The sequence below is a fragment of the Archocentrus centrarchus genome, unplaced genomic scaffold (assembly GCF_007364275.1).
Source record: "Archocentrus centrarchus isolate MPI-CPG fArcCen1 unplaced genomic scaffold, fArcCen1 scaffold_43_ctg1, whole genome shotgun sequence".
In the NCBI taxonomy this organism is placed as follows: Eukaryota; Metazoa; Chordata; class Actinopteri; order Cichliformes; family Cichlidae; genus Archocentrus; species Archocentrus centrarchus.
In genome coordinates, this window is record NW_022060269.1 from 1,927,840 (window position 1) to 1,945,032 (window position 17,193).

Sequence of the window (17,193 nt, forward strand, 5' to 3'; positions counted from 1 at the left end):
CTTTAATGAATGTAAAGTTTTAAGATGTTATGAGGAATATCAACTTTTATAGGGTTATCTTTGATGTTCAGTGAGATTTTAGATATTTCAGTATACTTTTAGTTGGATGAACCAATTTAAATAAGGAATTGTGACAGGACAAAATGAACTCTATGCAAAGATCCAAAATGGATGTGCATGAGATTAACCAGGAAATGATCAGAGCCAAACTGGATTCAGGCCTGATCTGGTCTGAATCCTTGAGTCTTATCTGGTTTGGATCTATCTCGTCGTGCAAGCCAGCTAGACACAGTTTGGTGATCCATTATGGAGCCTATGACATCTTCAGTCATATCCGGTTTGGAGTCACTGCTAAATGGGTAGATGTACTGAAACTGATTTAGGTTATTTGAAATGGAAATGTCGAGGTTCAGACTCTGAATTTCAGGCTCTGTAATTTTTAAAATGTTGTTTGGAATTGTTTGATGACTGAATCTGTGAAGACATTTTAACATGAAATGTTCAGAACACAGACTGTCAGCAACCTGGATTTTAAAAGTAATTTTAAAATTTTCCAGCAGTGTGACCCATTACAGCACAAATCTTTGTGTTATTTGTCAAAAGCTATACACAGATGAGTTATATTTAAGCAGTACTCACTACAGTAATGTACAATAAATATTTCAGAGGAACTGGCTGATAGTCTGACCAATGTGTTACTGTCCACAGATTGTCATATTCTCATAATTGATGCTCTGGATTTTATTTTGAGTTGATAATAAATGTGCAAGTGAATGACTGTAACAGCACTCATGTTAAGTACAAAAAATAGCAAGCTGGGATTTAAGTATTTGTAAAAACACATTCTGCAAATTATTTGGCTCTGCTTTGAGCTTTGATAGGGAGTTTATGAATGAGGAAATTAAACAGACCTTCAGTCAACTGGTTCATGTGCAGCAGGAGCAGAGAAGACATACATTCAGAGTGCAAAGTAGAGCAGAAAAGTGGTATATAAAAACCAGCTCATTTACCATTTCCATTTTAGTTTGTTGAAGAAAACCTGTCAGCGACCAGGTTAAGTTCACAGAGTCTGGCACCCTTGTTACTTACTCCAAGTTGAAGTCTTTCTGAAATAGAAAAGCTAGAGTTTTCCTCATCCCAGGGTGAGTTGTTAGCTAAGCCCCTTTGCTGGAATAGGGTCGTGATTGAAGTTTTTTATGAAGCTTTTTGGAAAATGTTCAGCTGAAAAAGGCCCTTTTATGTCAAGTATTTCTTCCTTTAAATATAACTGGAAAGTAGTCATAGGCAAGGGTATTTCTAGCAGTAGTAATAGTAGGGGGTGGGGGTGGGGGCAAAATATTTCACCACAAGTAATTACAAGGTCAAACAATAAGTCCAAATCTGCATAAAAAAAAAAAAGTTTTTTCTGATTCATGTATAGCCCTATGCTGTGATAACAGTTGGCATTACAGGAAAAGCAGCACCTGAGAGCCTGGAAATTGTTTTGTAACTGGAGTTTTGCTATTTGCAGCAGGAGATTTTATTAATTGCTTAATATAGGCTTGGTAGCATTATCAACAATTAAAAAAAAAAAAAGAAAAATCAAGTACAAGTAGATTAAACTTGTACTTCAATAAATTACTTGGGTAAATGGACTGGATTTTATTATTTTTCCTATCAATGCTTTCAATCATCTGCTTTCCAATCATCATGGTGAGTGAGCAACCACCCTCAATTATATTTCAAGGGGTTTTCTGGGCATGTCCAGGAGGAGGCCTTGGGGCAGACCCAGGACACGCTGGAGAGATTTAGATCTCTCGGCTGGCTTGGGAATGCCTTGGGGTCCTTCCGGATGAGCTGGAGGAGGTGGCTGGGGAGAGGGAGGTCTGGGCTTTTCTGCTTAGGCTACTGCCCCTGTGACCTGGCCTCGGGTAAGCAGAAAAAAATAGATTGATGGATGCAAGCAGTCCATTCTTTTTAGGACTCTGGTCCAACTTAGACCACCACAAATCTCTCCAAATGGTAGTCCTTTCCCCAATTAAGGCTGGGAATTCTTGACTTTGTGTACATGGACACAACTCAGTAGATATAAGACCCATCTAATGAAAAACCACATAATAGACAAAAATAGGGGAAATCCATGTCTAGGAGTACAACAGGTCAAATTTTGTGTGTATAGCCTTTTATGCATGAGCTGGCATGAGAATATATCGTGCCATATAAACAAACTAATCAGAATTGACTGCCCTAAACTGAATACTTTTTAATTGCTTTAAGACATGTAGAATGGAGATCATACCCCATAGGTTTCCACAGATTGCCATGCGCCTGGTGTAATGAGTGCTCCAAGCATGGTTTAATGGCAAAATTATCAGAGGAAAAAGCAGTTGGAACAAAAGTTGTGCCATGTAAATTATTAACCTGTAAATGATTAATTTCCTTCTGCATTTGAGAGCTGAGATTGTTTGGATGAACAGTTCTCATATTTTGGCTCTTGTTTTTTGGTTACCAGTGTGTTCTCTATAACTGAGGTGAAACGTGCAAAACCAGTCTAAAGAATAATTTTTCAATTAAAAAAAAAAATCAATGCTCCTGGACTAGTTGCTTGAAATGTTGATGTAAAATATTTTGTTTAATTATAAAAACCCTATATGAAAAGATTGTTTTTTTTTTAACTGTAAATTGCACTGCAAATATAACTACAGAAATTCAATGAATATGAATAATAACTGATGTATTTTTAAAATTGACTTCTTCGACTGGCCATCAACTGTTTTCTAAAACAGTCTAAAAATTTTGCTTAATGTTTTTAGAGAGCGGGGTGTCTTTCACTTAAGAATTTTTGTATTATGTACTTGTCTTTCTGTACACTTTTTTTTTTTTTAATTGAGGAGTTTTTTTTGTTTGCTTTTTTTTGGCTCTTTTCTTTTTTTTTTTGAAAAAACAAACAAACAAACAAACAAAAAAACAAGTTATTGGGCCATGGCTTTACTTGAGGCCAAGGTAGGCTGCATGTGTCACATACTAAGTTTGACACCTCTAGAGTGACTCTACCCTAGAGTGATTGCTGACTGCTTCAATCAGGTCTTAATATTTCATATATACAACCAGAGATGATCATTATTTATTAAACAAAAAAAGACCCCATGATTAAATAGCTTATGGAGAAACTATAAGCAGCATATATATATATATATATATATATATATATATATATATATATATATATATATATATATATATATATATATATATATATATACACACATATATATATATATATATACACACATATATATATATATATACACACATATATATATATATATATATATATATATATATATATATATATATATATATATATATATATATATATATATAATATGTATATATATGAATTCAGTGAGCATATCCTTATACCTTATAACAAAAGTAAACCAGTCTTCCTTAATATGTCTCTTTCTCTAACTCTTTATTCTTTGTCTTGCTGTCTGTTTCTTGTTTCAGGCTGGAAGTTAAATCCAGTGGTTAGTGCTGTCTACAGTCCAGAATTCTATGCAGGTAGGACATGTCCTTCTTCATCTGTTAAAATCTCTTTTATCATCCTCCTCCTCACTCTTTTTTCCTTCACTGTCTTTGACATTTTTGAATTCTCCCTCCCCACCCTCCCATTTTCTCTGGACCCTTGTCACCTCCTCCTGCTGTTCATCTGATTATAGCCTAAGAAATATGCTGAATTGCACAAATGCAATGACTGTCATGTCTGCTGAAAACAAAATGACATTCTGTAACCCCCACAACCATCCACAAGCCATTTACAATCTCTGCCATGCCAGTGTTTATTTCCCCCAGCACCTGTTGGCTGCCCACCCTCTGCACTATGTCATTAACAATGGTCATTAAGGTGAAAATAAATAAATGAATCAATAAACGATTTTGTAATACGAGGAGCTAAGACAGATAAGAGTGTGGCAGAGGAGAGGTGTGAGAAACGGTAAAGGACAAATGGTAAATGGACTGGTTCTTATATAGCACTATTCTACTCTACTTTGAACACTCAAAATGATCTATACAACATGCCTTATTCACCTATTCCCTTACATTAAAGTACTTCTTCCTACACTTAAGTGCTTTCTATCTAACACTCACGCTCGAACGATTGCATCGGAGAACAACTTAGGATTCAGTATATTGCCCAAGGATGCTTTGGCATGCAGACTGGAGCAGCCAGGGATCGTACCACCAACTTTTTGATTAGTAGGTGACCTCCTCTACCTCCTGAGCTACAGCCACCCCAAGGTTGAAATCTAATTGTCCATTTCTGCAAGCACATTAAAAGGTATGAAATATATTTTTCAAATGAAAATCAATATTTTCAATTTTTCCAGAGAGCCATTTGCCTAATTCATCCACACATTATTTTAATTAAAAAAATTGCATTGTATTGATTTACCTTTGGACCTCCTTTCAAGTGCACAAAATGCCATTGGGACCTGTATCTGCATTTTATGTGTGCACGTGCAAAGAGTGCACAAAGTTTTCAGGCTTCTTCTGTGTTATTAATTAAAATCTTTTATTGAATATCATGTGATCATTAGACTATATATTATACTATTATTCTATATATAATACTAGATTATGATTGAAGCTGCCAAGGATCAAAGCCAGTACCTATTCTTGCAGTTTGTTTGTTTGGATACAATGTTTTCATAGCAGCGTAGTTTAAGATATACAGCACAGTATTGAAGATGCACAGCTAATTGCTGCAGGTGATTTCTGTCATGAAATGCTGGAGAAGAAAACCCGAATGTAAACTGACAAGACTGACTTGAAATAAACAAAAGGTGAGCCCATATTGTGGCTGTTGTTGATCAGTAATATAAATAAAGTCCAAAACACACACACAAAAAATAAAATACAGGGAACACGATAGGGGCAAATGGAGATGAGAACACAAACAAACTGAGGCTTAAATACAGACAGGAAGCAATCAGGGAGAGCGGAAACAAGAGTAAAAAAGTACAGCAGAAGTTAATCTAGGTAATGAGACACAAGGAAGTAAAGCTAAAGGCAAATCACAAAAGACAAAGAAACCTCAAAATAAAACAGGAAGTAATTAAATGGGAAACCACAGAACACAGAGGCAAACATAATAATAATATATAAAAGGTTACTGGTGAGGGGGTCTGGAAAATATTAACACAAGGGATCCTTGTCTAAAAACACTAGAAAAATTAACCTACCCCAAATTAAATAAACTAGAATATAATAACCAAAGCCACAAACTGAAGCAGGCAGCACGGTGGAGCAGTGGTTAAGCACTGCTGCCTCACAGTTAGAATACCATCTGGAAGGCCTGGGTTCGATTCCACCTTGGCCCAGGCCTCTCCCTCTCTCTGTGTGGAGTTTGCATTTTCTCCCATGCTTGCATGGGTTTCCTCCAGGTACTCCGGTTTCCTCCCACATTCCAAAGACATGCACTTACTGGGGTTAGGTTAACTGGCTACACTAAATTGCCCATAGGTGTGAATGTGAGTGTGAGAGGTTGTTTGTCTCTCTGTGTTAGCCCTGTACCGTGCCTCTTACCCTATGACAGCTGGGATAGGCTCCAGCCCCCCCGCAACCCTGAACAGGACAAGTGGATGGATGGACAAACTGAAGCCTCTGAAGGGGGCAGGAACAAAGGGGGCTGACTCTGGACCTGGACCTGAACCAGAATAACAAGGAACCATCTAAGGACTGGAAACTATGAAGACAAACTCAGGACCAGGAACAAAGGGGACCAGCAGAGCCTCTGAATCTACAGGGATTACAGGAATGGTTATGCACTAGACTGGTTTAACCACCAATGCAGGAGTGGTTTGAGCTGATTCTGCTGGAGGTTTCTTCCACTGTAGCCAAACGCTTGCTCTTAGGGAGTTGTTTTGACTGTGACTGTGCCAAAACAGCCATCAGGTCCCTCAATAAGTTTCGGCCAGTGGCCCCAACAAAGGTGGTGATGAAGTGTTTCGAACGAATCATCCTGGGTCACTTGAAGAGCAGCTTCCAGACCAGCACCAGTTTGCCTACAGAGCAAACAGGTCAACCGAGAATGCTTTGTCATTGGCCCTTCACTCTGCCCATCTAGACCAGCAACATAGCTATGTGCAGATTCCTTGATTATAGCTCTGCCTTCAACATCATCTCCCCCCAGAAAATTACCACCAAACTAGTTCTCCTGGGCCTCAACACACACCTGAGCTACTAGGTGTTGTTCAGGTGCCTCACCAACAGACCACAGACTGACTGCATGGGGTGGGCGGGTCTTCTCCAGCATCTCCCTTAATCCACCTCCTCTGTTCAGTGATGGTTGCTCACAGTGGACATAGATGGCTTCTTTTACTCCTTTTTCAAACATTCTATCTTCCAAGTCCAAAATGTGAACACTGGTATCCTCGAAAGAGTGCCCTTTCTCCTTTCAATATAGATCTACAGCTGAGTCTTGCCCTGACGCGATGGCTCTTCTATGTTGTGCTATGCATTTCTGAAGAGGGTGTTTTGTTTCTCCAATGTAGAGGTCTGACCACTCTTCACTGCACTAAACAGCATACACTATGTTGCTTATCTTGTATTTGGGAATTTTGTCTTTGGGATAGACCAGTTTTTGCCTTAGAGTGTGACTAGGTTTGAAGTATACGTGGAGAAAATTCTTCTAAGTTTCTCTGACAAGCCTGCCATATAAGACAGTTGTGGCAGGCTTGTTGTGACAGTTTTCTTCCACATTCTTATTAGTCCTCCTTTGCTATGCATCTTTGCTATGCATCTTTGCTGATTTGATGAAAGTCCAGTTGGGTTACCACATGTTTTAAAGGTTTTCTTTGCATGCGTGTCTCAGGGTTATTATAGTTAACGAAAAAGAACGAAATAACGAAAATTGAAACTGAAAAAACATTTTTGTTAACTGAAATAAATAAAAACTATAATTAAAAGGAAAAAATGATAACTAAATAAAACTGTATTGTGAATTTACAAAGCTAACTAAATCTAACTGAAATTCTAGATAAAATTACCTCGGTTTTTGTGTTGTCGTTTTATTTAAAAGCCTTGTGGATTGAGTTTGACACCTCTAGTTTGACACCTTGTGATTTTTTCCGCTATACGAGTTTAAGCTAGGAGCACCATCGGGCAATTGCATGCATGCGTGTGCGTGCGTGTGCATGTGTGTGCTCCCCATGCTGGTCTGTAAAGTAATGGCAGCGGTCTCATATGGGGTTTCTTTGAGCACGATTGCACAGATAGAAGCGTGCTGTGGATGATGAAAACATGTGTGGAGCATTTCTCAATCAGGAAAAAAAACACCAACATTACAGTCCACCTGAGAAGCACACACAAGGCAACTATGGAAACCGCTCTGATCCTATGACGTAACCTGACGTGCACCTCTGGAGAAATGTGACTACTAATCAGGTCCACACAGCCCACAACATTGTGATTAACCTGTGCTTGTGCATTTCCTTTCATTTTCACCTTGGTGTTTGCATTTACCAGAGAATAATAATCAGGAATAATAATCAAAGCATCAATATACAGATGCAGCCACCTAAAGTTGCCGCATCCAGCCAGACGTCGGCCAGCTGAAGTCCAGCCCCCAGCTGGCCGACGTCTGGCTGTCGTCGGGCTGGAAGTCCCCCTCCTTCTCCTGGGCGTATCTACTTTCCAGCATGAACACACCCCTTTCCCTCAATTGTAGACTGTCACCAAAAGGTGGCGCCTTCTTAACAAAAACATTGAGTTCTGTGATTCAAAAAGGTTTTGGTGAAGTAGCAAGTTTTGAAAACCTAAAATAGATGCCTAAAATTTTTGTCAGTATGACCTTTCACACATTTCCATTGCGAATCACCAAAAGATTCCTTTGTTTCACTTCATCTTTTAACTAAATAAGTAAATAAATACAGTAGGTTAAAAAAGAAGCGGTGCTGAGCTGAGCCAACTCGGTCTCACGGCAGTTCGCGCAGTAGTCACGAAATTTAATCTATTGATTCGTGCTCATGAACACGAATTCCCTCTTTTTTTCGTGTTACTCGACACGACTTCTATTCTGCCTGAAAGGCAGTGGGATAAAGTTCGTGCCTCTGAGCACGGCTTCTAAGCTGCATGTCCTTTTGACATGAATTTCTCCTTGTTTCATTTAATGTGGGATGCTGCTTATGGTTGTAACGATGACAATTGTGGGGCTTTTTAGGTCTAAAGTTATATTTACGTGTTTATGGTTAGTGCTATATTCTGTGTCCAATTTTTTCTGTGAGTTCTGTGGTCTGAAGCCGTTTTTCTTCTGTGTTAAATCCATGAACCAACGATGAATAAATAAATGAACTACAGTACCCATGACCCCCATCGGCCGTGACCACGGTCACACGTATTCCCGTTGCTGTGCAGGTAAATTGCATTAGTTCACCCGCTTCGGATGTTATCAGGTAATTACTGACTTTATTAGCGGTTTTCAGGCCTGTAGATATGGGCCAGCAAGGGCCGTCTGCACCTCGTAGTCAGTCGAGAAGGTAGTTATCGTTCTAACGGAGGATCACTGACAAAGAAGGACTACAGACGAAGGACTACAGAAGCCATGCTCGCTGACTTCCGGCGGATGCTGCAGTGTTCAGGTAAGAGGATTTCAATGGACAGCGTTTATATAGTGATATTATTAAGGCAGTGAGTTCAATAAGCACTTGAAATTAGATTAATGTGGTGTAAGAGAGCGCTGATATCCCAACTCTGAGATGCATTTGTAGAGATAATTGCGGGTTTTGCCGTCTTTTGTGCAAATGTTAGCGGATATCGTAGGAAAGCGTTCACTATTAAACAATGTTATGACAGAAATATGAGCTTCTGGACTTACTAGTTAAGTAAAATGATTATTTTCAGCCATAGATTCCAAATAAATATCCTGATGAGCTTCAGTGCATCCATATTCATTATCTGCGAGTACAGTGCTTCATTTAATCTGCATTGAACTGACCCAGGGTTATCACAATGTAAAATAAAATGATACTGGTCTGAACACAGTTGCTGGATCAGGTGACCCTGAAGCCTCTCTTAGTTATGCTGCTATAGGCCTAGACTGCTGGGGAGGTTCCCGTGATTTCTTTATATTCACTGTAAACAAACCTTATATTAGCAAGTTTCTTATATTCACCATATAAACAAAGAGCAGTCTGTTTATACTTCAGACTGCTGGCTTACTTGTGGTTCCAGGATACTTAAGAGTAGAATGGGATGCAGAGCCTTCAGCTCTTCTGTGGAAAGAGCCTTGAGGTGACTGTTGTGATTTGGTGCTATACACATAAAACTGAAAGTCTGGCTGCCTTTAATCCTCTGTGACAAACCTGAGGATCCATGAAACCTGCCAGCACCTGAGAATGAGCTGAAACTTACAGTGTATTACAGTGTATTACTTACAGTGTATTAGCTTCCAGACTCTGGGAATCCTGTCAGTGAGCAGGGACTGATTCACTGTCCTCAGCTTTAAACAAACCCAGTCTCCATCTCAGGTTTTGACTCAGCCTGCTTTGGAGTCACTAATCTAGAAGCATCAGGCTACTTACTTTCAACACCATAATTTTGTTACTGATTCATTAATATGTTTTACATTGTTGTTGTTCATCAGTGGAGGGAGCAGATTTGAGAACAGCAATAAGAACCACTAAATCTTTTTTTTTTGTGGAAGAGGAGGTTCATCTTTAATATTCAGGCTATATCAGCTACCAGTTTGTAAACCTGTTTAGTGCTGCAGCAACAATCAAACATTTCCGCTTCATGCATCATTGTAGTTTGTGTCTTTACTCTTTCAGAACTGAATTGGAAATCCAAAGGTGCTGGAAAGCTTCTTCTCCAACCCTCAAAGCCAAACTTCACCCCAATCATTTTGAGAAGTGACATTCTCATAAATAAAGGTGAGCAATGATACTTAATGTGTACTTTTTGATTATCATGTTTAAAGGTTTGTCATTGCTCACAGTGGCCTTGTATTGATTAGGCATTTCCAGAATAGTATCCAGCAGTTTCTTGTGAGCTGAGCTGAATCATTTTTCTTTTAATACATGTTTAACATTCACTTGAGTATTACTTGTTGTACATAACTGTGGCTCTGAAAGAAAGGCTCTCCTGAAGGAGAAGAAGAGAACCTTTAGATCAGGAAATAAGGAGGAGCTGAGAGCTGTGCAGAAGGATCTCAGAAGGAAAATCAGGGATGGAAAAAACACCTACAGAAAGAAGATGGAGGACCAGCTACTGCAGAGCAACACCAGTGGAGTTTGGAGAAGCTTGAACTCAAGTTCAGGCCACAAACCAAGCCCACTCTGAGACTTAGAGTGGGTGAACAACTTGGACCACTAGAACTACCAGCATTTTCACACTACTCCTTTTTCTACCAAGCACCTCCAAATGGCAGTTTACATCTCATTAGGCCACCTTTTGTTATGTACACGGGGCCAGTAGATCGGAATCTGTGTGGGATGGGTGTGGGGGTGGGGATGGGTTACCAATGATGACCCAGGGTCGCCAGGTGTATAAAAAGCCAGGTCACAACACATATTTCACCTTTAATAAGAACATATTTGTAATTGAGATCCCAGATTTGGAAGAGATGTTTTGTGTTCTCTGTGCTTCAGGTTCACAGCAGATGGAAGGAAACTCAAACAGCCACTAATGTAGCCTTTGTGCTGACTGTAGACTGAGGGATCTCTTCAAATTGTTGTATTCCTCCTCTTCCTCGTCACCCACTGCTTCAGATCTTGCTGTCACCATCAGACTGCAGCAGTTATGTTATTTAGCCATGAAACATGTCGTCACCCTCCCTTGATTTTTTTCAGGCTTTTCAGAAAACACAAAAAACTGGACCGAATGTTGAAAATTTAATTTAGACAAAAATAAAATTTAAAAAATGTCTTTGACCATTTTTTTAGGAGGGTGACGATATATAACCTTGTTCAGCCTGTTTAGGAATGCACTGAGATCAATAACCTAATTTCCAACGCAGATCTGGAGAAACAGCAAAAACCAACGGCACCCTACACAGCCACAGATGCTGCTCCAGAACTAGAAGTTCTAAACCATAAACACCAACCTGGGAAACTTGCTAAGTGTGACAGGTCCAACATAACCCCAGATACAGCCCAGCCACAGGGTGAACCAAATCTTTCAGATAATGACAACAGAGAACCAAACGCACCTCCCTCCTAAACTCACCAGCCTGCACCAACCTGACATTTCTCCTCCCTGAGTTAAATAGATGAATGGAAGTTAAGTGGTTACAAACATAAAAACCACGGGTCCACAGACAGGAGCAGTGAGCTGAAATCAACACAAAGCTACCTGAGAGACTGTATTGAACTACTATATATAATTTAATCATTTGTCCTGACTGGTTTCACCTCAGATGTTCTTTCTCCTTTTGGTAGATTTCTCCCACCTCTGTTTTGATGCCAAGAAGAAGAAGAAGCTGCTTCAGAGAAGTGGGCTTCATGGTCTCAGTGCACAGCAACATGTGTTTTCACTGCCACAATCAAAACATTGAATAAAATCTATGTATTGTTGTTTGGAAACATGTCATATTACTGCATGCTAAGGTGTGTTATTAAAGAAAAAAATGAGTTCTATTTTTCTGGTTTGATGATATCCCAAGCTTTTGATTCAAAACGTTTATTTTCCACTGGACAAAATATTTACTGTTGCACATTTACTTCTCATAGGGATTTTTTTTTCTTTCCATATTTCAGTCTCTGGTTCTTGAGAGTCATGGCTCTGTCTGGTCTCTGACAGAGATCCTTAAAAATATTATTGGAAAGTACCTATTAATTTTACTTTCAAACAGCTTTATGTGAATGTTATCTTTTCATTTATAATTTTTAATATATTGATCACAGTGTAGTGTACAGTAGAGGCATCCAAAAATGATGAGACTGGGCTGCTTGTGTGTGATTTGGAAGGTTTGTGTCTGTCTGTGACTCTGCAGAGGTTAAAGCTGTGATCCAGTCTCAGTCTCTGACTGAAGGTTGCTGAGACTCTGATTAGATACACAATGTGAAGTTCACAATTCTCTAAACAAATAAAATGGTAATGACAAACATGAACAGCTGTACTTATTTCAGAGACATGAATGTTTACAAACATAATATTTATTTTAAGGATTGGACTTCATAAAGCGCACTGATGTTAGAGTGTGTGTTCATATTTAAATCATTTTGTAGGCTGAAATTGTAACGGTGGACCTGAGATGGTCCAGAGAAAGTAAATACATGTTAATTAGAATAATAACAACAACAGACTGAGACAGACAGCTGTGAAATGCGCACACAATGACGTCACCTCATTCACTGCTAGCTACACTGCTAGCTACATCGTATCATTCATGATCATCTATGTAAACAACGTTTAAAGAAGCCGCCACAGCTCTGCGGCTGTAACTGTTTCAAATCATATATTTTTGCTCGTTTGAACTCTGAGGATGTTTTTAAAACGGTCTTAAAAGGCTGTTTCTATGGTGGTTGTCACGGACGCCTCAGTAGCTTCTTAGGCTAACCTGGCGCGTCCGGTTCCTGCTGCTAGCTGTCTGCCGCAGGAAGGCTGCGTCCCATTTCAAAGAGCCGCCGCTCCGTCGTAACTGTGGCTCAAACACCACTTTATCCTTTAAGAAAAGGCCTTTTATAGCCACTGATGACACACACACACTAATGCACGTCACTGTCACAGTGTGACTTCACTAAAACCTCTAAAGTATTGTTTATAAAATGGAAAATGAACCGGGCAGGGCTCTGATGATGGAGACTGGGGCTCTGCAGCTGACGTTTCACAATCCTGATTGACTCGCTGTACATTCGTATAATTAATCAGAGCAGAGTTTAGACTGCACAGTGCGCTGCGCTCACTGTTACTGTGTCAGCTGCTGTCTTCATATATGTTTACTGCTGAGGTTTGATGAAGCAGGTGGAGGAGAGTCAAAGAAGTAAATATTAATCCACTTATTATGCAATTACTAACCCTAACCCTAGCTCAGCATACGATCACGACTGCCGGTATTATTAGTTTGGGAAGGAGTCATTTTGGTCGCAGTTTTGATTATAAAATAAAAGGGAAAATATAAACAAACAAAAAGCTTAACATTGTGAAGACTTGGAAGAACAATGTGAAACTGATGAGAGGATTAGGCTTCCCAGGTCATTCCCAGGCCAAACCGGCTGGTGATCAGAATTATTTTAATTATTTTTTTACCCAGTTTCGCTGGCGGTGCAGCGCTCACAGCCTGTCCGAGGTCACGGGCTGAACTTCAAGCCCAGCCCGTCCCTCCAGACAATACTCACTGCTCCACTATAATGACCGCTTTAATCTCATCTTTCTATTGTTTTTAATGGACAGTTCCGCTTACAATTACAGTTCAATGATGTGAGGATCCTTGGTACAGTATACAGCGGGCTGTAAATGAATGCGCTTCCACTATTACTGCTCCTCCTGGTGGATAAACAAGACATTACCACCATTTTCCCCAAATGCTGCTTAGGGGCATTCCCACCAGTGGCCGGAATTCCTACGTCATTAGCGGGGGATCGCGTTTAGGCCAAGGTTCGGCCACGAATCGGCCAAGGACCGGCCAAGGTCGCGTCACGGATCGGCCGGCCATTTTCGGTGGCTGCATCTGTACGTATGAAAGACCTGCTTCACTACCTTGTGGAGAGGAGAAAGGAATGTGAGAAGGTTGTTACACTGACAGAGACAGGACCATTAAAACAGAGCCTGAAAGTGCAAGAAGAAATGAGCAGGCTGAAAGAGTCAGTAAAGGGGAAACCTTTGTCTGTGCAGGATTTGGAAGATGCAGAAGTTGTGTTACTACGCCACAGTCAAGGAGTGATGTATCCAGAGGAGCTGGCTTCACTCCAAGGGAGAGATTCCCAATTAAAGAGATCCAATCCACTTTGCAGATTAGATCCTTTTTTGCAAGATGGAATCATCAAGGTAGGAGGGCGACTGAACAAATCAGCCATGCCGGAGGAAGCCAGGTGTCCAACTTTGCTGCACAAAGAACATCACATTGCCAGACTGATTCTGCAACAGGCTCATCGTCAGAATGGTCACTGTGGAAGAAACCAGCTGACTGCAAGGGTCAGGCAACGATACTGGATACCAGGATTGAACAGAGCTGCCCGCACAGTGATATCAAAATGCATCACCTGCAGGAAATTACACGCAAAGCCTGCAGCCCAAAAAATGGCAGACCTATTGGAAGAGCGTGTACTCCCAGACAAGCCTCCATTCACCCATGTGGGAGTAGACTATTTCGGACCATTCAATGTGAAAAGGGGGCGTGGCTTAGCGAAGCGCTATGGCACGCTATTTACATGCCTTGCACTGAGAGCAGTCCACATAGAGGTGGCACACTCTTTGGATACCTCGTCATGCATAAATGCCATCAGAAGGTTTATATGTAGAAGAGGTCAAGTTTCTACTTTGCGCTCAGACAATGGCACTAATTTCTTTGGCGCTGAAAAGGAGCTCAGAGAAGCCCTGTCAGAGCTTGACCACACCAAAATAAGAGAAGATCTGATGCAAAGGAGTATCACATGGATCTTTAATACGCCAAGTGCCTCCCATTAAGGTGGAATATGGGAAAGGCAGATTCGTACTGTCAGGAAGGTGTTGAACTCAGTTTTCAGGTAGCAGATATTAGATGATGATGGCCTTCACACACTGTTATGCGAAGTTGAAGCAATCATAAATGATCGTCCTTTGACTGCTGCATCAGATGATCCAAATGACCTGGAGGTTTTGACCCCAAATCATCTTCTTTTATTAAAGAAGCAGTCAATCCTTCCCCCAGGCGTGTTTGACACCAATGATGTGTACTTTTTAGATTCAAGATGGCGGCGCGCACAGACGCAGCGGCTCACGGCTCTTCCTTTCGGTGCTCTTTTTTGTACTTTTTGTATTTCATATTTGTTAGTTTTGGTGCATTTGTCTCCACAAACAACTGCTACACACGCCAGGATCTTGTGGACATTGGCTACCAGCACAAGATATCAGTATCGAGTGATTTTCACTACACTCATAACATCCCAGACAACATAGCGAGACCGCCGGGTGCTCCGTGGATTGTTATCGGGTCTGGAAGGCGCCGCCGACGGCGGAGGGAGAGGAAGCAGAAGCGAGGCTGCAGGTCCGGCTTTATGCTGAAGCTGAAATGCCAACCACACAGACCTCCTCTGCCGAGCCTGTATCTCTCCAACGCCAGGTCCATGGTAAATAAAACGGAGAACCTAGAGTTAGAGCTGGCTGTAAATCGCTATGTTCATGACTGCTGTGTAATGATTATCACCGAGACCTGGTTAAACCCGCAGATTCCCAATGCTAGCGTGCAGCTAGCAGGCCGCACTCTGCTACGCGGAGATCGGACCAAGGACTCCGGTAAGAGCAGGGGAGGGGGTCTCTGTATTTACGTGCATGAGGACTGGTGTAACAACGGAACAATCATAGACAAACATTGTTCCCCAGACCTCGAGTACATGTCTGTAAGATGTCGGCCTTTTTTTCTACCCAGAGAGCTAACAGTAGTGATCTTCACAGCTGTGTATATAGCTCCCGATGCTAACGTTAGCATGGCGCTAGCTCTCCTGCTGAACGCCATTAACGAAGAGCAGCAGGTCCACCCCGACGGTGTTCTTATTATCGCGGGAGACTTTAACAAGGCCAACTTAAAGACTGTACTCCCAAAATTCCACCAACATGTCAAATGTTCTACAAGAGGGGAGAACACTCTTGACCATGTTTACTCCAACATTAAGCACGCTTACAGAGCCAAACCCCTCCCCCACCTCGGCCAGTCTGACCATCTTTCCCTGCTGCTCACCCCAGCATACATCCCCCTCAGATGGAGAGCCAGGCCTACTATAAAAACCATTACAACCTGGCCTGAAAACGCACTTTCCGTCCTACAGGACTGCTTTGCATACACAGACTGGGACTTATTCGAACACGAGGACCTAGAAACATTCACAGGGACGGTACTGGACTACATTAAGTTCTGTATCGGAAATGTGACTGTTAGCAAAAACATCCGGGTTTTCCCTAACCAGAAACCCTGGATGAACAGCCAGGTCCGTTCACTCCTCAAAACCCGTGATGCTGCCTTCAGGTCAGGCGACAGAGCTCTGTACAGTGCTGCTCGAGCTGACCTGAAAAGAGGAATTAAAAAAGCCAAGACGGATTACAGGAGGAGAATAGAGTCCCATCTGTCCAGCAATAACACACGGGAGGTGTGGCAGGGCATTCAGAACATCACAAACTTCAGAGGCCGTGATGTGACTGCAGGAGACCTGAGTGTGTCACTAGCAGAGGAACTTAACTGTTTCTTTGCTCGCTTTGAGATGCCTCAGGACCACCCATCTGCTCCAGTCCTGCCCCCCACCAGGCTGCACCCCACTCACTGTCCAGGAGCATGAGGTACGGCGCGTGCTCCTGGTAGTGAACCCCAGGAAGGCTGCCGGACCAGACGGAGTACCTGGCAAGGTGATCAGAGCGTGTGCCCACCAGCTCACCCTGATTCTCACCAGGATTTTCAACCTCTCCCTGGCCCAAGCAGTCATCCCCCCCTGCCTAAAAACAGCCACAATCATCCCCGTGCCCAAAAGGTCATCTGTCACCAGCCTAAATGATTACCGCCCTGTGGCCCTCACACCGGTAATCATGAAGTGCTTTGAGAGGCTGGTTCTCCAGCACATCAAAGACCATCTGCCCCCCACTTTCGACACCCATCAGTTTGCATATCGTGCAAACAGATCCACAGAGGACGCCATCGCTGTAGCTCTCCACTCTGTGTTGAGCCACTTGGAGCAGCAGCAGAGCTACGCTCGCATGCTCTTTGTGGATTACAGCTCAGCGTTCAACACAATCATCCCGGACATTCTCACCACCAAACTGCACACCCTGGGCCTCCCCCTCTCACATGTTCCTGGATCAAAGACTTCTTAACCAACCGGCCCCAGACTGTGAGACTTGGCCCCCATCTCTCCTCCACCCGCACACTGAGCACTGGCTCCCCACAGGGCTGTGTGCTGAGCCCCCTCCCTTACTGCCTCTACACCCATGACTGCAGTCCGGCCCACAGTAACAACCTCATCGTCAAATTTGCTGACGACACCACAGTGGTCGGACTCATCTCAAAGGGAGATGAGGCAGCTTACAGAGAGG

At 41.9% G+C, this 17,193-nt stretch overlaps 1 protein-coding gene across 1 annotated transcript in view; it reads left to right on the forward strand.

The window, feature by feature from the left end:
- The window catches only part of LOC115777086 (RNA binding protein fox-1 homolog 1-like), a 246,800-nt gene that overhangs the window by 148,349 nt on the left and 81,258 nt on the right, over positions 1–17,193 (forward strand). Inside the window, 1 exon segment of the mRNA XM_030724906.1 lies at positions 3,490–3,543. Within this exon segment, the coding sequence (XP_030580766.1) occupies positions 3,490–3,543 (54 nt within the window).